Source organism: Nematostella vectensis, chromosome 7 (genome assembly GCF_932526225.1).
Source record: "Nematostella vectensis chromosome 7, jaNemVect1.1, whole genome shotgun sequence".
In the NCBI taxonomy this organism is placed as follows: domain Eukaryota; kingdom Metazoa; phylum Cnidaria; class Anthozoa; order Actiniaria; family Edwardsiidae; genus Nematostella; species Nematostella vectensis.
The window spans coordinates 8,164,365-8,184,212 of record NC_064040.1 but is presented as its reverse complement, the minus strand read 5'-3'; the positions used below and the strand labels follow the sequence as shown (position 1 = coordinate 8,184,212).

General features: G+C 40.5%; 2 protein-coding genes and 1 long non-coding RNA gene across 7 annotated transcripts in view; 1 reads left to right on the top strand and 2 right to left on the bottom strand.

The window, feature by feature from the left end:
* The first annotated feature begins 1,546 nt into the window (after window positions 1-1,546).
* Window positions 1,547-9,860, top strand: LOC5513013 (steroid 17-alpha-hydroxylase/17,20 lyase). Of its 5 annotated transcripts, none has more exons than XR_007312242.1 (3): window positions 1,547-1,757; window positions 5,270-5,366; window positions 5,867-6,086. XR_007312242.1 is itself a non-coding variant. In XM_001633263.3 (2 exons), exon 2 carries the CDS (start codon window positions 7,216-7,218, stop codon window positions 8,695-8,697), a length of 1,482 nt encoding a protein of 493 aa, XP_001633313.2. In that variant the 5' UTR covers window positions 1,547-1,757; window positions 7,203-7,215; the 3' UTR covers window positions 8,698-9,860. The 5 variants fall into 5 exon arrangements, 2 of the variants coding, with proteins under 2 accessions (XP_001633313.2, XP_048586291.1); XR_007312241.1 differs by having other exon boundaries at window positions 5,270-5,431; XR_007312240.1 differs by lacking the exon at window positions 5,270-5,366.
* On the bottom strand, window positions 1,567-3,880 carry LOC116618609. Its single transcript, XR_007312243.1, has 3 exons — window positions 3,796-3,880; window positions 2,630-3,707; window positions 1,567-1,833 (listed from the first exon to the last, which is right to left on the bottom strand). It is a non-coding gene; the product is annotated as an uncharacterized LOC116618609 (long non-coding RNA).
* A 96-nt stretch (window positions 9,861-9,956) lies between the features above and the next one.
* LOC5513014 overlaps window positions 9,957-19,848 on the bottom strand; it is a 15,480-nt gene continuing 5,588 nt past the window's right edge. The window contains exons 2-16 of the mRNA XM_048730333.1: window positions 18,731-18,846; window positions 18,023-18,112; window positions 17,553-17,657; window positions 17,197-17,316; window positions 16,580-16,684; window positions 14,921-15,040; window positions 14,628-14,717; window positions 14,395-14,481; window positions 13,947-14,051; window positions 13,413-13,502; window positions 12,939-13,025; window positions 12,535-12,726; window positions 11,965-12,051; window positions 11,678-11,845; window positions 9,957-10,891 (exon numbers count right to left, since the gene is read on the bottom strand). Of these exons, the coding sequence (XP_048586290.1) occupies window positions 10,700-10,891; window positions 11,678-11,845; window positions 11,965-12,051; window positions 12,535-12,726; window positions 12,939-13,025; window positions 13,413-13,502; window positions 13,947-14,051; window positions 14,395-14,481; window positions 14,628-14,717; window positions 14,921-15,040; window positions 16,580-16,684; window positions 17,197-17,316; window positions 17,553-17,657; window positions 18,023-18,112; window positions 18,731-18,846 (1,754 nt within the window). The 3' untranslated portion in view covers window positions 9,957-10,699. The remainder of the gene's footprint in view (window positions 10,892-11,677; window positions 11,846-11,964; window positions 12,052-12,534; window positions 12,727-12,938; window positions 13,026-13,412; window positions 13,503-13,946; window positions 14,052-14,394; window positions 14,482-14,627; window positions 14,718-14,920; window positions 15,041-16,579; window positions 16,685-17,196; window positions 17,317-17,552; window positions 17,658-18,022; window positions 18,113-18,730; window positions 18,847-19,848) is intronic.

Sequence of the window (19,848 nt, the reverse complement as noted above, 5' to 3'; positions counted from 1 at the left end):
GATAGGACTCGAGCAAATCACAACTTTGTATATATTTTCTTCCCAATAGCTTTCGCTTGGGGAGGGGTCGTAGAACACGTTTTTGTTCTTTAATTCGCGAGGCATTTAAATACCGTATAATTTACTCGAATAAGCGCCTCCCGATCCCTCGAATAGGTGCCTCCCCAGAAAAGCGCCCACTTTGAAACAAAACTATTACCGTGTTTACTGGCGTTTAATGTCGCTTTACGCGTGAAAAGGAAATGCCCGCTTTGCAACGCAATGAATACACTAGGCACGACTATGGCAGAATATTGGGGGAGACAGACCGATCGAAAGCGAGTTAGCGTGACGTGACGACTAGCGCGTGACGTAGCAACTGTAGTGTAAGCATATGACCTTTAGGCCTCACTCATCTCCCCTACACTCCGTGTAAAGGATCGGACGAGAGTATTGGCTGGACCACAAACGCACAAGCACACCTTATAGCAAACAAACCCTGCTTGTGGAAGTCGTCAGACAGAGCTAACCGCAGACTCTCGGAGATACTCCCCGGTTTATTTCAATAATAAAGCAATGATTAAGTTAATACTTGTTTACAGTTGATCTCCAAGCTAACACTGCCTGTACACACAAAGAAACCTGTCAGTAAAAGGGAGGGAGGGTGGGCAAATGTTTCTTTACAGTACCCGTAGCTTATTAAGCGAAAGAGCGAATGACTTTACTTTAGGTGTGGCGCTTTATATAGGTAGATAGCGACCAATAAGAATTAAGAACGTGTATAGTAAGGTATCTCACGTGAAACATATTGAGTAATACCTGTGCTATCGTAGCATGATACGTGTACTCGTACGATATAAATTATGAGTGACCTTTGAGCCTGGCTCCGGCTCCATTAACTGAAATTACCGTCCCTAGTGCTGGCGGTAATTTTGGAATAATGTGCACTTATTTAATCACAAAAATGACCTCGAAAAACGGGGGGCGCATTATACGCGGAACCCATTAGTTTCAGTATGATAAAAAGCGGAAATCAATAAGAAAATGCGGCGATCCCATTGTAGGTAATGGGAAATACGGTAAAAACCAAAACTATTAATAACAGTAATGAGAATTACTGTTATTAATATTAATATTAAATACAACTATTTAATGTTATAAGACGGTTGTCGGCCAATTCAACACATTTAAAAATCTCTTAATTCTCTGACACAAACTCCATGTGACTGCTCAACAACAACGCGTGAGCCCGCGGTACGATGGGCTCCTAAGGGGGGGAGGGTAGTAACAAACTAATATTATAACATTTAATAAATGTAAAGTTTTTTGAAGAAAGATGCTCCAAGTCGTTATAATTGTATATAGATAAAGAAACGCTATTATAGTCCTGATTACTGTAGTACAAATTGATATTAAAAGAAACAAAAACAAAATTCGGCTTTTTGTGCGAAATTCGTCCTTCAAGAAGCGCCTTGCCCCCCCGAATAACAAAATAAGAGCTACGTCTGAGAGTCAAAAAATTTTAATAAACGCCGGGGAGCTTATTCGAATAAATACGGTATGTAAATTAGATGCATATTATTTCAGGCTGTGACACAATCCTTTCCACTCTTGGATGGTTTGACCTTTTTCTGCACATCCTGTATCCAAAGAAAATTGTCCGGCGTCTAAATTCAAACTTGGATCTCTTGAGATCTTGAACTGTTTTTAAAAGTGTTTCTCTGGGTTTTGTCTCGATACCGAGATTCAAATTGGTCTCCAAACAAGCCACTACTGAGGTAAACAAAAGTCACATTGTCTTTAATTCTAAGTCATCCTTGTAGCCCCGTGTTTCAGTGGTGGTAGGTTTGATTGCTGTAAATGAATAGAGAAATGAGGTGAGTGCTAAGCCAAAAAGAACTTGTTGCTAGAACAAGTTATTGAAGTCCGTGAATCAATAAATAAGTTGAGCCAGCCATTCGTTACAATAAGGATCGGAATGGAAGCAGAAAAATCGGAGGAGTCTTGCAAGCTACAATCTCATGATACAAAGAATGGTGGTTAAGAGAGCTGTAGCTTACATAGATAAAATTTGCCTGTCTAAGGCTTAAGGCCTAGTCAACGGTGTGCGACACTATGCAGACTGCCGACCAAACTTGCAGACTGTAGACATTTTGTCTTAATGAGATTAATATCTGTGCAGTTGAATGTTGTTTTTCTCAGCTGATTTACATTTATCGTAAAATGTATGCTCAAAGATGCAATTGAATGACCACATTTATGCAAAATTCCAAATTGAATATGCATTTTGCGCAAGTGAATGCCGCTTCGTTCAAATGGATTTATTTTCGCTTTATTGATTGACTATTGGCGCACATGAAGGCATATTTTGTCGTAATGAACAGCAAAAGGTGTATTAGAAATTTCAGGGTCTGGGGTCAGGCCTCAGATTAGAAAAGAATTAGAGTAATTGAATATTCCTGTATATTGAGGGGATACAGGCTACCCTATTTTGCAGAGGTGCAACTGCATTCCATTTAGGGTTCTGAACCTTTTCTGGAATAACATTTTGTTTGAAAAAAATGGTCTGACATTCTTGTTATTATTCCTATTTATTCACAAAGTAGAACATTAACAACAGATCTATGGGAATTAAAAGCAGTGGAATTACCTTATCGTAGAGTGGATCTCACATTATGCCAATGGCTATTGACTGACATTGCTTTTTAGCACGAAAGTCCCAATAAAAACAAAAGTTCATATAAGGCAGCAGTCATGTGATATCCAACCACGTCTGGTTACACAAATTGTGGATAATTGCCATAAACACAAGAAAAATACTTTTCTGGCTGTGCACTAATTATGTTGCTGATTAAAAATGTTCTATTGAATGATTTTGGTAGTACAGACTGTACCAATATGGCTTACTATTATTTTGATTATATCGTTTGTGAGATAAGGATATCATCCCAAGCACATCATAATAGAATGCTGCCCCTTGTTTTTGCTTTATTCATGTTTTCTGACTGTTTAATTTTTTTAAACTTCTTTAGCACGACTGTTTGGGTCTCAGCTAAAATATTGATGTAGCATTAAATGTGTGGTTTCTATTTGCCTTCTTATTAAATGTTTTTGGGGCCTTCTCCCAATTAACATGTATCAATTGTTAATCTTTTGGTATCATGTTGGACTGAGATGCTCGTTGTAGAGCTTTTGTAATAATGGCAGTGACTGCAATATTGTAGTGCCACATAGTAGCTGTAGCTTTTTTCCTGTGTGATACATCAGTGTAGGGAATTGTCACAAATTGCAGTTGCATGTTATGCATTTCTGGTTCACTGGTTAAGTAAGCTCTTAAGTGCGATAATGATTTAGCCATGATTTTGTAATGGTTTTGTAGTAGTTTCCTTCACCTTGACACAGCATGGCAATTTCTTATTGTTGGTCTTGGTAATGATGTTGTGTAATTTTTCTTTTTTAACTGCACTTGTTTGCCCTCCTGTTAAGTTATTGCTGCTTGTAGCTTGCATGGTATAGCATGAACAGAACAGATGAAGGCTGTGATGACTGAAGGATGTTTGTAACTGTCTCTTTAACTTGAATTTGCCATATGAAAGCTCCTTTGCAAGTTCTTTAGAATTTCATTTTATTCTTAAATATTGTACTGAGAAAACTGCTTGGTTGACTTTCATATAATTCACATGGTCTAACAATTAACATGCAATTCCACTGCTTGAGAAGCTAAGAACCTAGAAAAAGGAGAAGGAGAAAGATAATAATATAGTAATCTGATAAATATTATTTAGAGTTCATATGAAAGAATATGTTGACCCATACCTAAGAAATAGTGGTATACAAAACAAATATGGTAACAAATACTGGTAACCCATCGACTCAAGTTTTCGTGACGCGATGTCCGTCCGTCCCTTAAAAGCATCGTATGACAACCAAACTTGGCAGGTGTCATGTATGTGTCAAGGGAGGTGCAAAACTGTGGTCACGTGATTTGTGACGTCATCGATGACGTTACTAGAAGCAAAAATATGCTGACGTCATCAAAAAGAAAAATAAAATATTTCACGAAGGAAATATCATATGGCAACCAAACTCGGTGCAACAATATGGTCACGTGTTGTGTGACGTCATCGATGACGTCACTTAAAGAAAAAATCGTGATTAAAAGCAAAAAGATTGATATCTCCTGAAAAAAACTTTTTTTCACAACCAAACTCGGTGGGTGTCATGTTTGTGTCAAGGGTAGGGCTCCAATATGGTCAAGTGATTGTGACGTCACTAATGACGTCACTAAAAGCAAAATATGCTGACGTCATCAAAATAAAAAACAATTCAATGTAGATGTCAAGGGGGGTGCAACAATATGGCAAGCAAAAACATTCATATCTCGTGAAAGAAACATTGTTTCACAACCAAACTTGGCAGGTGTGATGTTTGTGTCAAGGAGGTGCAAAAATATGGTCACGTGATTTGTGACGTCACTAAAAGCAAAACTATTCCGATTTCATTAAGAACAAAATTATCCATATCTCATAAACGAAACATCATATAACAACAAATCTTGGTATGTGTCATGGAGGTGTCAAGGGGGGAGTGCACCAATATAGTCACGTGATTGAGACGTCATCAATGACGTCACTAGAAGCAAAAATATGATGACGCAATCAAAACAAAGAATATATATTTCATTAAACAAACATCGTATGACAACAAAACTCGGTAGGTGTGAGATATGTTTTAAGTAGGATGCAATGAGATGATCACGTGACTTCATTGGTGACGTCAATAAAGTAAAACTACCCTGACGCCGAAACATCGTATTACAACTAAACTTGTTATGTGTCATGTAGATATCAAAGGTGGGGGAAAGGGGGTATAACAAGTTGGTCGCGTGATCGTGAAATCGTTGACGTCGTCAAAACAGAAATATAATAATTGTTAATATTTCGTATATTGTCAAGCGAAAGTAAGTAAAGATTTCGTCGTTTGGAGCTCCGCCTAAATCTATATATTACTTTAGGGAAAATAGTTGAAGCGTGAAGGCGGTGTAGATTTCAAGCTCTCAGTGAACGAAAATGTATGATGAATTGTTGAAATCTACACCGCCTTCACGCTTCAGCTATTTTTTACTAAATTCACTGAATAGTACTAAATTCTACAAAATAGCAACACTAATTTTGTTCATCGTGTCGATTTGGGTTTCCTGTAGAACAAGCCGCCGCCATCTTGGCAACGGAATCTCCCGTCCCCCTAGTCCCCCGATGCGCAATTAGTAGTCTATGCGTTGCCTTTCCAGATTCGATCTGGGCGGCGTCTGTACCAAGATTTGGGCTACCTTTGGCAGTCCACGATAAAAAGCGGCCATGATTTTTCGCACTTGCCCTGTGTTTACGGTAATGTTAAAACTCCTTCTTTGATTTATACCGCGAATACGATGGCGAAATCAAAGAATTATTTGGTAAGTATGACGACTTATGATCGGATGTTTTACTAGGTTTGCTTATCATGGCTTTCGTAGTTTGTTATTTGATGATAAAAGAACTCGGATAATCAAACTAGGGCAAAGCGAAAGGTATTCAAACAGCCCAAATCCCATTGCCTGACGATTGTAATGTCAGGCTTTGTTTATAAATGCAACTGAGCGAAATAACTTTATGAAGGAAAGACAAACCAACCAAATTCCTAAAATGACGGGTAAATAATAAGTATTCAGTAGATCTGTGTTATTTGATGAGACTTGTATATAAAGGGAAATGTTAATTCAATCCGAATAATCTCATTTCACTGACCTGCTTCTCGGCTCTCTCGGCCCTTCTAATATCAGACATAAAATTGCTTTTTTTATTCGATACTGGGTTTGCAGTATTTTATATTTTGATTTTTTTTTTCACAGCAATGTCCAGTCCAGAACTACTATAATTGCAAATCATTGGCCAAGAAATAAAACAAAAGGGATTGCTATATTATTTTAAACCAAGGCAAGCACAGCCACGGAGGAGACACAGAGATTCTTTAGAAATCAGTGGACCCCAGTGAATACTGCAGTGTACTTACATGCAGAAGCTATTGTTAGGGATAACCAGGAGATCATAAATTCTGTATAGTTCACTATATGTTAATACATGAGCAGTAATCTTTTCAGTAGCTATTATCATGGCCACCACTTAGACCCAAATAGCTTACTGGGTATGTACAGGCATGCAGCTCGGGGTGGACACACGGGTTGTGCCCCTCCCACTCAACCACCGAAAAGCAGTCTTATTTCAAAATATACTTACTTTCCATAATATCTATGACTGCACATCCCCTCCACAGCTAATCAGATTGTTTGTTATGGTTATCAGACTTCACCTTTCCTTTTCTAGACATTAAATAATTTCTATTGTTTAATAAAATAAGACTGAGTAATTTGTTTTTGTTCTATTTCTCTTATAAAACAAACTGAGAAACCATGAAACAAAGAGTTAGTGATCAGCCAAGAAAGTGGCTGCAAAGAAATTTGGGTCTTGCATAAATCTGGCTTATGGAATTTGTGCGAACAGCCCCAAACAAATCAAGAATATTGATTTAACCCTTGCAATTGAATGACCAACCAATCTATGTGCTCGGGCACTACACTTCTCCACGAGAACTTCTAGTACTAAATATTATTTAGTGTTTCACGCTTTTATTGCAAGCACTCTAATTGTCGATTTGATTTCGACGTGAAGAATTTCCCGGCGAGTGTAAGGCACTTCACATTCGCTTTTACATTCACGAATATAGACTTGGTGTGTTTCACTTTCGTCAGCAACGTAGAAAACCATGATTTTTTATAAGATTCGGCGCCCAAAATAATTTCTTGAAGTAGAAACGTCGTTCTCGCCGCGAAGCTCGGAGCCTCTGGTACCCAAGTACACTAATAACCGTACACTAGAGAAGAAGCTACAAAAATTGTTATGTTTGTTACCATTACAGGGCCATAGCAGGGGGTGGGGCACTGGGAGCATGTGCCCCCCAATATTTACAAAAAATATAAGGAAATGACCAGTAGGGGCGTGGCTGTGCCCCCCAATAGTTTCTTAATGTTTCTGTATTGTGCCATTGTGCCCCCCCCCCCCCAATATAGGCCCGCTACGGCCCTGCATTACCAAACATAGAAGAGTAAAATTAAGTTTTATAGCTGACGTATCTAACACTTTAATTTGATTTTACCCAAGAATTAAACACAAAATTGATTTCTTTTTTAGAACGCTCATCAACATGTTGGTGGAGGGGTTGCTTCTTGTCGCCACTCTTACCCTACTATACTACTTATACGATTACGTCACATCACCTGCCAATCTTCCACCGGGACCTATACCGCTGCCCATCATCAACAACCTTCTCAGCATCACGGGCTCAGATTCTCATATTGCCGCAGCAAAACTTGCCAAGACGTATGGTGATATTTTCATGCTGAAAATCTTCAACGACAGATTTGTGTTCGTTTCATCTGGAGCTGGTGCAAGAGAGGTATTGATGGGGAAACGAATGAACGACTTGGCGGGAAGGCCGCAGACGTTCACTTTCAATTTGCTCTCACGAGGTGCAAAGGATATTGTATTGGGTGATTACTCGCGCCATCTAGTTTGGAGAAGGAAAATCGTGCACTTGGGCTTAAGGATGTATTTTCCAAAATTGGAAGAAAACATTGCATGGGAAGTGTCTAAACTCGAAGGCAAGCTCATGGAGGATATCGGGGCAGCAATTCATTCGAAGGACGTGTTTCTCTTGCTGATAACAAATATCATTTCCTCATTTCTTCTAGGGAAATCTTACGAACCCGATGATCCAGATTTTCTCACAACTCTCGAGTTCATCCGTATCGGTTCACAAGTTCCTGTATCCGGATCCATCTTGGATAAGTTTCCATTTCTTTATCATCTTCCCATCAGTGAGTCTCGCTTTTACAAGAACGTAGTTGAGCCCCGTGACAGATTGCTCGATAAATTCTTCTTAGAACACAAAAGCACCTTCTCCGAAGACTGCATCAGAGATTTGACCGACGCGTTCCTTAAAGCCAAGCTCGAAGTAGAGCGAGAAGACAAGAAAGCAATAGGCGAAGTTACGGATGACCACATCACTATGCTCATGACCGATGTTTATGTCGGAGGCCTAGAGACAACAAGCACAACACTTTCTTGGCTCGCCGCCTACCTCATTAACTACCCACTAGTCCAAACACGCCTTCAAACCGACATTGATGACGTCATTGGCAGCCGCTGGCCAGTACTTGCCGACAAGCCTAATTTGCCTTATATGGAAGCCACAATCGCAGAGGTACTGAGGATCGCCACTGTTTTGCCAATGGGGGTACCCCACAAGGCTACGACTAATAACGTCCCACTAATGGGATACAACATTCCCAAGGATACCATCATTGTGATGAACTTGTGGGCCATCCATCACGACCCGAGGGAGTGGCCTAACCCGGACAAGTTTGACCCGGACAGATTCATCAATGAAGATGGCAAGTTTGAAGTTCCTGGTCAGCGTAGCTATCTGCCCTTCTCGGCGGGACGGAGGGTATGTGTGGGCGAGTCCCTGGCCAAGATCGAGTTGTTCCTGGTCATGACGCGTTTGTTGCAGCAGTTTACTCTAGAGACCCTTCCTGGACAAGGACCGCCGTCGGTTGGGGAGGCTTCTGGCAACATCACTCGAGCTCCCAAGCCCTTCAAGTTCCGTGCAATGCCGCGGAAATGAATTATTCCATGCTTAAAATCTAAACGCCGTTTATGAGTAACAACTGTCCAGTTGTGAAGGCTCGAACGTTTGCCAAAGCATGTTTTTTGCTTATCTGTTTTTTTTTTGTTTAGATGGGTTTGCACATGCCCCACCACACAAATCTGTATTCTTACCTTGTATTCACATAAAAAATAGACAATATTGAGGTCATGTATAATAATTGAAAAGTGGCGATCAGTCATAACATAATTAGCCTCGATTTTTGCTGGATTTTTCCTAAATTTTTTTTGCACATCATAAGACGATACGGTACGGGTCGCGGTCGCCGTCTTTCGACGTCTTTCTTTGCTCTGGTCGCGCATCAAATTAGAGAGAAAGAAAGGACAAAATTATGTTCCTCTTTCTCTCAGTTCCCTGTGGCTACTTATTAAAAGGGGTTGACCGCTTGATGGAGGCAGCCAAACAATGATCTGGAACTAAGCGAGGTGGCCGCTGAATGGACGCGTTTGCTTTACCGTTAATGAAAGGGCAAACAGAGATGGTGGCCACGACTTGACGAACTTTCTCACTTTCGTGAAAACTAACGAGTAATTGCGTGCGTATAACCTAACATGTGCACAAGTCAGTGTACATATGAATATGTAAAACATAATTTGGAATCACCAAAATTCACCAAGGTCTCGACAATTCTGTCTTCTCCTAATGAAGGTTGTTACGCCGGTTTCCCTCAGCCTCATTATTCTATATTATCTTATCTGATAGTTATTTCAGTCAATTGATTGTTATTCTATCATCGATCGATTCTTACTATAGTTATCCTCAATTGTAAAATTGTTCTGTTCCCTTAGATCAACATTCATTTGTAATTCTTGCATCACCTTTTTTAGAGCTGTCAAACCAGTTATCGCAGAATTATCAATTAGTCAGTATTAATAGTGGTTTACTGTAAAACATATTGTACTTGTAATAACGACAGCTTGCTGTGGAGGCTATCGAGTAAGTTCTGTTGGCTTCGTGAAGACAATCCCTAGTCAAGGAAGAGGTCTAGTAAGGATTCCCTTCTATCAGCCTCGCCTTCTGAGAATCGTCTGATCGTTACCTCCTATAACGAGCTTGAATACCTCCCTGCTCGCTAAGAAGAGCTTGTCCTTACAATAAACGCTAATACTGTGAACCAGCAACCAGCCGTTCGTCTTGAGACCTTCCGCTATACAGTTTGACCTAGCTCACCCCTTCTAACACGAGATCACATTGTTTTACCCCGTTATACAATAAAATTTGTTGCTTTGATAAGGATGTTGACATTTATTTTATTTTATTTAAAGAAAAAGAAAAACATTTCTTGTCCGTAACTTATGTACAATAATAATAATATCTATAATCAGAAATAAGAAAACGATAAATGATTAATACTTTCTTTTCTGTTGAGAACTACTTTGTATTTCCCAGAAATATATAATATTTTCCCCCTCGCTGAATAAATCAGTGTTTTTTTAGTTAATTCCAATGTTTACAAAGATTTATTTTTAAAATATAAAACTAAATAAATATACCTATGACCCCCTTCTAACAGTTTAAAATACCACAAATCTATAGGACGATATTCAAAATACATTAGTAAAAGTCTCACATTTAAAGCGCCCTTGTCAGCCAGACCTTTGCTGTTGTTTTCATTTCATATTGGAGGGCACATAATGAGCTTAAATCTCGAAATAGCCATCTAAAATCAAAATTCAATACTTTATTTACCAAATTCAATAAAAAGAACTACCTCCAACGTGTATAAACAGTCCAGCATTGCTGAGCCGAGCTTTAGTCTGTTTTCCTTATCAGTGCTGTCGCTATTTGCACGTAACGCTAACTATTACCTATCTCTTTCCATCTCGAAAAACAGCTTTCTTTCAACATCAATCATATATTTTTTACAAGGTGGAAAGGATGAAACCTATAGATAATTCCTACAATATACACGTCTATCCGCTGATCTAAACACACAAGATCGCTGATTGGTTCTTTCCATTCACGTGATCACCAGTGGGCACTCGTAGTAATGTATGTAGCATGTCATCAGTAAGGCGGAGGTCGGTGCATTTGGGGCCTTTCCCACGCAGTCACACTTGAATACCCGACTGTTAGGTATTGATATTTCACTGAGGGTGATAACGCGGGCTATGTCACTTGTGCAGTAGGGCGATACGATTTTCTTGTTACTCTGTTTTTAATAGTAAGATAACTTTCAGTTTACTTCAATCCACACCACCTTCGCGTATATAAAGTCAATAAAATGCCAAAATTACTTTATAACTCATGGAGAACCGTCGGAGGGTTAATATATTTTTTCGTGTGAGAGGTTCGTCCCCTATTACAAGTCTATCTTCAACCACCTTGTCGCTATGGCAACGATCGTCCTTGTTTGTTTTGGACCCTCGTCTCCATAGTGCATGGCACACAACTATTCAAATGAATGGTTTAAAGGGATTCGGTACCCCTTCCACTCTATTTAACACCATATTTTGTATTATTAAATTTATCGTAAATTATGTTAAAGTCGAGTTGAAAAAATCGTTCTCTGCAGGGCCGTAGCAGCAGGTACGGCACTGGGGGCATGTGCCTCCCCCCCCCCCTCCCCCCACCACAATGTTTTTAAAAACTATTGTGCCCCCCCCCCCCCCCCCCCCGCCCCCAATATTGAAAAAAAAACTATAAGGAAATGACCAGAAGGGGCGTGGCTGTATATTTGTAATATTTGTTTAATGTTTTGTATTGTGCCCCTTCCACCAATATTTCGAGGCCTGCTCTGATAAAGCCGCGTGCAAACTGCGCCAGCACCTGCCAGCACTGCTGCCGAATTTTCGCTTGACTGACAAAGAAATGTCAAAATGGGAAATGGACTTTCTGACATTTCCTTTGTCTTGGGGTCAGTCGAGCAAGAATTCGCCAGCAATGCTGGCAGGTGCTGGCGCAGTTTGCACGGGGGTTAATAATTTTGAACACTTACCGCCACTTTTTCTATGGCCACGACATCAGTATTCATCCCTGCATTGACCTTTATAGAGTTACTCATGTATTTGCACGGTATGCTGGAGTTTGCACGCTCTGTAATGCCAGGGGGGCCTCTGGATCCGGGGGGACCAGGTGGTCCTTGTAATTTGCTGATATTATTAATCTAGATGGCAAGAGGAAGGTTTAGCACCTTATGAACCTTATATATACCTCACATTTGACATTATAGCATGACGGACACGAAAAAAGCGCAAAATATAAATCTGTTTAACTGCTGCTTACCCTTAGTGTTAAGGTTCCATTCAAATTTGAGATGGTCTCGTATAGATTTTTAGTTGAATCACTACACTTCCTTGCTGTGTTGTTAACCTGGATATGGTAAAATAGGTATTATAAACTAGTTTTTGCTTTTAATGTGCCTTGCGCGCTTTCCCTACCAAAAGATCAAACGAAGCTAGACAATCAGACTACAGTTTGTAAACAGTATTTTACAATGTCAATCAAAGTGCTTTTATCGCGCCCTCATTGGCCAACAGACTGTCATGGTAAGCTTGCGTCGCACACCAACAAAGCGCAACCACACTTTGACGTCTATCTACTGAGTAAACAAATTTGAGTTGACAATTTGCACACGCCACTTTGGACCATTTTGCTAACGCTCACACCTGATTCTTTTAATTACCAATTCACTAAACGGATCCATTTCCATCGGTATTTTAAAGCGAGTAACTGATATCCTTGCAATCAAATATCGTTCATAAAGAGACTTTGATCATGGAAAAAAGAGATCGTTGTATTAACAATGAAGTAGGTGATCGGCACTCAAACTTTATGTTGTTGAAGTGCCATTACCTTTGTAGTGATAGAGTGCCCAATTCTCCTTACTGTTGTGCCAAGTAAACTACAGCTTGCGTTTAGCCCTTGAAAATCGGTGTGCATCTCATGGAAGGATTCCTTTACTGAACTGTTTATCTTGGTAAGTTCTTGTTTTGACTGTAGCTGGGAATTCCTCAAGTTCTGCAGTGCCAAAGATTGCATGGATACCTGTATAAAGGGAGGGAAGGATTAGGGTGATTTTTTTTTATTCAGAAACCTGAAACGGGACATTTCCTCAGTTTAACCCCCAACCTACTCCAGGTTTTTCAATTGTAAAACCAAGGGGACATCCCACCTACCCCGTGGGACCCCTGAAAAGTAGACCCCAGCGCCCCCCGCTCTCTTCCCCCTTTCCACTTCCTTTCTTAATCACTATGTACCTTCACTGCAATTTTGCTATTCGCATCTTGTACTTCACCCATCATTTTAGTCATGGATACATTTAGTGCACTCCTTGTCTGGTTGAGCTAAAAATGTTAAAAAAACGTGCCGTCAAGCAAAACAGTTTGAGTGTATGCACTATATGGACACAGTAGAAGTTGTGTTCGCGGTTTGACTGTACGCGCTATGTACTGACTGGGGGGTTCATAGTTTGAGTGTACGCTCTATAAGGAGCCAAAGTAGGGACATCCTGTGGGAGCTAGAAATTATATAAGATGTCGAAAGATGGTAATTCAGTGCCGTAGCAGGCCTTGAAATTTTGGAGGGGCACAAAACATAAACATTAAGAGAATTTTTAGGGGCACAGCCATGCCCCTACTGGTCATTTCCTTATAATTTTTTAACATATTGGGTGCCCCACCTCCTGCTACGGCCCTGTTAATATTACAGGAAGTAAGGAAATCATTACTCACCGCCCAGTGTAGTTTGCCATCAAATGTTTGCTGCAGCTGCTCTGTAGAGGATTTGAGCTTCAACCAGAAAGTCTGAATCATGCTGTTCATCTTTAACGCAATAGAAATGGAATATAACCATACATAAACTGAGAGCAATACATACCGTGTAACGCTAAAAGATATTGAGGGACAATTGCAATTTGTATTTTATTTAGTAAAGCAATATCTGTGGAGTCCCAGTAATTCGAAATCCTAATAAACGATCATCCATCAAGAGAGTTCTGTTTCCTTTATTTTTTCCCCCTTCGAGTACCGCATGGTATCATTGTTTCTAATATCAGTGCGGTCAAGTCATAACGTAGCCCTTTGTTCGAGCCTAGTTCCCAGGCGTCTTATGACAGCCCTCTGTTTTCACGCATTCTATAAGTTGTTCCATGACAGATTCATGATTACAGGCAAATCAACAGTGACGTCATTAACCGACAAGCCGCCCAGCCAATAGAAGCCAGGTGACGAGGCTACCTCTATGCTTGGAAAAGTGTAAGGCTCTACCTCCGATATCTTGCTAGCGAGGAAGCTGTCCATGTCGTCTACACGATGCTTGGTCTGGTTCTGCACGTTTGAGAGATTCAGAAGGAACAGTTCTTGAAGCGACACCTAAATAGACGTATCTTTCTTTAGAAAACCCTTATGATAAATGATCAGAACCCCCCATCACCACGCTAAGAGCTTTTATGAAGGGCAGAAGTGAATCGATTGCGTGAACATCGTTAACATAGTTGCCTTGATTCACATAGACGCTCAATGGCAAATGATCAGACTTTTTCGATCCCCTTGCTACGCGTTTGTAGAAAAGGTAGAAATAGGGCGTGAACACCTATAAAACTCACACATAAATTGCTGTGCTGTTGCAGTAAACCAATAAAATCAATAAAATAAAAAGGAACAAATAATTTGATAGAGCCACTTCTAAAAAAAATGTAATAGGAAAATATCAAACCTTGGTGGTAAAGCTGTCGTTGACTTTTTGTACATCTTCTTTGAGGTCTGACATCGATGCTTCGAACGCCATTTTTGTCTGATTAAGCTAAAAAAATAATATAAAGGCATTAGTACTGCTATTACGATGATAAGCTGGTAATGGCTGAAATAGCTAAAAATATATTTCAAATTTTGAAGAAAAAATATTATAAAATGTACTTAGTGGAAGACAGCTTAGTTTTATCTACTCACAGCCCATTTCATTTTTGCGTCAAACGTTGTTTGTAGATTCTCGCTTGTTGTCTTCAGAGCTGCCCAAATCGTCTCTAGCAAGGAATTGGCCTTCATTCGAGAAAACAAATTAAAATTGGAGCAATAAATTTGTACAAGGACTCTACACTGACGGTGAATTACCTTGATAGATTATGTAAGCCAAGGGGCGGCCTTAACAGAAGAAGAGGGCTACAAATTATCCATATCCCCTATCTCTTGTTCCTCTGTCAAATGCCAAGCTTTGATTGGATGGACAAGACCATGTGACTTACTTTGTGTGTGAAGGTTTGATTGAGGGTCATGACGTCACCATGTAGCGTAGCGTCAATGGTTTGCATCTGATGTTGATGATTAACGGCCGTTTGGTTTAACGATTTAAATCCTGTCCATATCTAAAGAAAAAAACACACAACAATTTATTTGATGCAAAATATATATTAGATTATTACCTGTGGTAGCCCGAGTCTAAGTTTACCTTTTCTATAAGTGCTATAAGTCTATCTATCTATCCATGTCGAAAACGTGTAAGCCTGCGATGCTCAGAGGTCTGCGGTATACTTTGCCTGAAAGCGAGGCGGCTTTTGTGGAAGACTCTTTTCTTTGGCAAAATTCGGAGGGACGCTCACTACCACACAAATACACACGCCGTCTACTATGACCCACACGAAAAGATGTGTATAACCGTATATTTTGGCCAGGACAAGGACTGTCTAGCATGTTCTATAACCAGATATTTGATGAAGTTTGAATTATTTTGCTATAAAGAGACTCGCTCCGCCTAGGCCTTTTTTCTCTGCAGCTCGTAGTGCAAATATTTCTTAGTTCTAACAACTTACGATAGACACATGTGATTCCGAAAAAAGAAGAGAATATATAACAGCGAAGATAAGTTTGGATAATATTTGTGTTTTTTGTTTTGTATGCAATTTGGATCGTGTCTCAAGCATTGTCGCTCGTTAATCGCTCGCTATCAGTAGCGAGCGTGTCTTATCCCAATAAACAGTCAAATTTATTACAAGAATGCCGGTCTCGTTATGCTAAATCCCATACTCTTCAGTATGTCTTCTATCACCGTGTTACGGCGTAAAGCCCCGTGCAAACTGCGCCAGCATTGCTGGCAAATTCTTGTTCGACTGACCACAAGACAAAGGAAATGTCAGAAAGTTCATTTCCCATTTTGACATTTCCTTTGTCCTATAGTCAGTCAAGCGGAAATTCGCCAGCATTGCAGTTTGCACGAGGCTTTTAAGTGTACGAGCCCCCGAGAAAACAGCTCACCAGTAGGTACAAAATACAGACTACATTTTTCGGTGATTTCTTTTGTAGCCCGGGTTAACGCTGGTGCAGCGTCTAGTTATATCTAGATTATTGTTATTATCAGCAAACAGTCCATTAAAACGTTCTACCTTCGGAAAGAATTGGATTTTTCGTAATTCACACACAAAAAAACAGGAGTCAACAATTGCAATTGTTTAAAGAATCTTTGTTATTTTGTTATCCTATCATAAAAAAATAAGGTGTGAGAAACAACCCATTTCCATCGGCTGATTCTGTGAGGCTATTGCTCTATTGAATTTGGAATTAAAGTATAAAACTTTGTTTTTAGATTGTTAATTGGAGTTTTCATCATGTTTCCATATGCCTAGATTTTGTGGCTTGGTGTGTCCTAGATACTGACCCTAACCCTAACTATAATGATGCAGTAGCGGATCTACGGGGGTGGGGGGGGGAGGATTTCGGGGGGTTCGGGGGTTTAAATCCTCCCTTGGGCTGCCTTTTTATTGTTTTCATTGTGTCTGTTCATTCCAAAATCGTTACGAAGGTAAAATAATGGCGAACATTTTTGGGTCAACCCCCCCCCCCCCCCCCTGGCAAAAAGCTAGATACGCCCCTCCTATGATGGCTACATGAAGTACTAACTGGCGGCTTACTTGTGCTACCGCTGTCCTCATGGTCGCCTTCTGAGCCTCCATGTCCTGCTTGGTGGTATTCAGGGAAACCTTAATTTCATGAATCACCTGAAGGTTGTTATCCACCTGTTACAGGAGCAAAAAAAAAAGAATTTTAATACTTTACTGATGATGCTACTCCTAAGTCTCCTCAAAAGCGACGCGTGTTTTAGCGGAAACCAAGGCGAAGATTTCTAAAAGTTAGCCAATCAGCATTCTAGATTCACTTCTTTGATTGACACAGAATTTATGACTAGGGGATTGTATCGTGCTTTGTATCATAACTGTTCCATGCTGGTGGCTAGTGACGTTGATGACAATCTGATAGCACGTTTCTCGTTGCTTGCTTCACAAAACTGTCAAGGTGGCCACGGTAGCGCGCGTCGTATCAGATATAGTACGTTTCTCGTATCCTGATTGGCTTACTACCCACAACTGTCAAGGTGGCCACGGTAGCGCGCGTCGCACGGTTAATGGGCCAAACCACCCTACCGCTGCTTTGCTTTGGTGGGCTTTTTTGTCGTTTGAAAAATAAAATAAAACTTTTTTACTTGTTAAAGACCAAATTTTTATTATTATTTATAACATCCCTCCCTTACCTTTTTATTAAAGGTTTCGTTCATTTCTTTGACCGCCGAGTAGACAGCATTGTCATAGTAACGAGTTTGCTTCAGCTGCGAGGTGCAACTGGCGTTAAGATATTCCACACTTGACCAAATCTACAAATAACCAAGCGCTGAGCAGGAATCTTAAGCACACAGTTCCAGATGACGTTGTAGTTCATGGCATTTTTATATTAACCCAAGCCCTTTACCTTACTAGTGTAAGCGGTTAGGTCTCATTTCTCATAGGAACTGTCTTCAAAGTTTTATACTTCTCATTAAGAACAGGAGCCTTTCAATACCGCAAAAGAAAACACATTCAATGCAAGTGAGATTAGAATTTGATCACTTACTTTGGCCGTCGTTGATCGGAGATATGTCTTCTCCAGACTCATCTCTGATTTTACAATTCTGAGATCTGCTGACACTTCGTTTATTCGCCCTGTGTTTTTTTCTAGCTGCAATTTAAATTACTTTTTTACTACAACATTCTGACCATTCCCCGTCCCCGTCCCCTCGATTATCCATATGCCATTTGTCACTACTGGCGAGTTGGTGGAAGTAGACGGGCGTGTACCTCACTCGAACACCAAAACACAGTATTTTTGATATTCATGTTCCTAAAAAAAAGTATTTTGGCATATGATGTCCCTGCCAACCATATAAATCAATATCAAACAATCCGTCGTTTTTATTTCATTATGAAATTATAAATTACCATCGTCATCACTATCACAACAATCATCCCATCCTTCAAAGACCATCGATTTCCTCCTCAAGCAACTGATCCAAACTAGTCCTCTCAGCACCCTGTGAAACCTACCTGCTCCGTGAGGTCTGCGTGCTCTGAGGATTTTTCCTTCAGAGACGAGAGCGAAGCCCTCATTTTCTCTAGCTCCACTTTTTGATTATTCTGTAGAGATGTAACAATTATTTGCGCAACGGCAGTCTATTTGTATTACGCATGTATTACCAGCGAAAGGAGGATAGGTGATGCTCCCTGCCCCCCCCCCTTAAACTTGAAGTGGCTGAAATGGGGTTGTCCATGCTGTGTGAGGGGAAGGGAGATTTGGGAAATGGATATTGGCATGGTTGAGGGGGTAAGGGGACTTCCGTGCCGCTAGCTTCATCAGATCTGTAAGAATGTCTTGCACGTCTGTCTCTGTTATTTAAGTGGAAGGCGCTCGGTATCGGAGAGGCTCTACTTAATGTTATTGTAGCAGACTCGTGCGCTTCAACTTCTCCAAAATGCATCGTCGGCGCCTGGGTACAAGACTGTTATGGTAGTATTTTATGGTAACGGATATGTTTTTATAATGTGTGTTTAGAGGGGGGAGGGGAGAGGGGGTCTATATACCATAATTCCCTCACCCGCATTCATTCCATTTGTTGTATGTTGGCAAAGGCTATGCTGGTAAAATTTGTGTGTTTTTTGTGTGTGTGTGTGTGGGGGGGGGGGGGGGGGGGGGGGGGGGGGGGGGGGGAGTCGTGGGTTCTATATGTGCAAGAGCAAAGACGGAAGTTTACGTACCACCATTCCCGTCAGCCCTGTTAGATTGTCTTGTAGCTGCGCCAGGATTCTGTTCACATACTCTTGGCTCTCCCTAGACTTTTGCATACTCGCTGCTCTGTTATCTCCTCTTGTATCTAAAAAACGAGGTTTAGTATCGTTACTGTTATAGTATAACCTTCATTGACCCGTCATTGTGTGATTGCTGAAATAACACATACCCCCAGTATCTTAATTTATCCCTTTTTTCATTCCTGACTTACACAGTCCTAGAAAGACAAAAAAAGCGCTGAAATGATTGATGCGGAGTACCAAATATGGTGTGTCATTGCAAACAATTGACCGAGCGAGCTAAAAATACGATGGTTTTCTAAAGATTGATTGATATGCGGAATTTTCAATTTCCTCAGACAAGGGGAGGGCGATGGATATTTTCTGGATTCACACATTGCACCTACACAATAGGGTGTACCCATGAAGGGGTTCTGCTTCCTTCTAACCCCCCAGATCATATAGTATAACCAATATAAATACGCACTAAATATACAACCGCTCCATTCCGACACAAATGTGTTTAACTCTTAAAGAATTCTAGTATTACAGTCGCTATATGTCGTATCTATGTCGTATTTCCGTTCTGCCCGATGGTTTTCCATTCAAATCGCACTACGCCGTCACCACGTGACGTGACCTTGACGGGAATGCTAGTCAACTGCTGTCGTGTTTAAATATTGTGTGTGGGCTCAAGGTCAAGTAAATGCAACGTGATGCACATGTCCCCACAAAGACAAAAAAATAAATAAATAAACCTGGGCGGTCGTGCAAGAGGATGTTTTCCCTCCCTCTCACACCCTTAGCATGCCAAGGGCTTCTAGACCGACTAGTAAGGCCCGTGGCTAAGTGGTTGTGTAGGGAGGGAATGGGGTGAACGTTCAGTGGGTCTATAACTCCCAGCTCAAAAAAAAATGAAAAAATCACCCGCGGCGATAAATTAATGAGATGCCTAGGTAATGGCTAGTAGGTAAAACCCCAATATTAATTCATACCCACACCCCCCTACCCTCGCGATCAGAATCTGTCTGTTTGGCATGATTCGCGCTTAATTTCTTGGTGATTGCGCAAAACGCTGTTTAACGGTT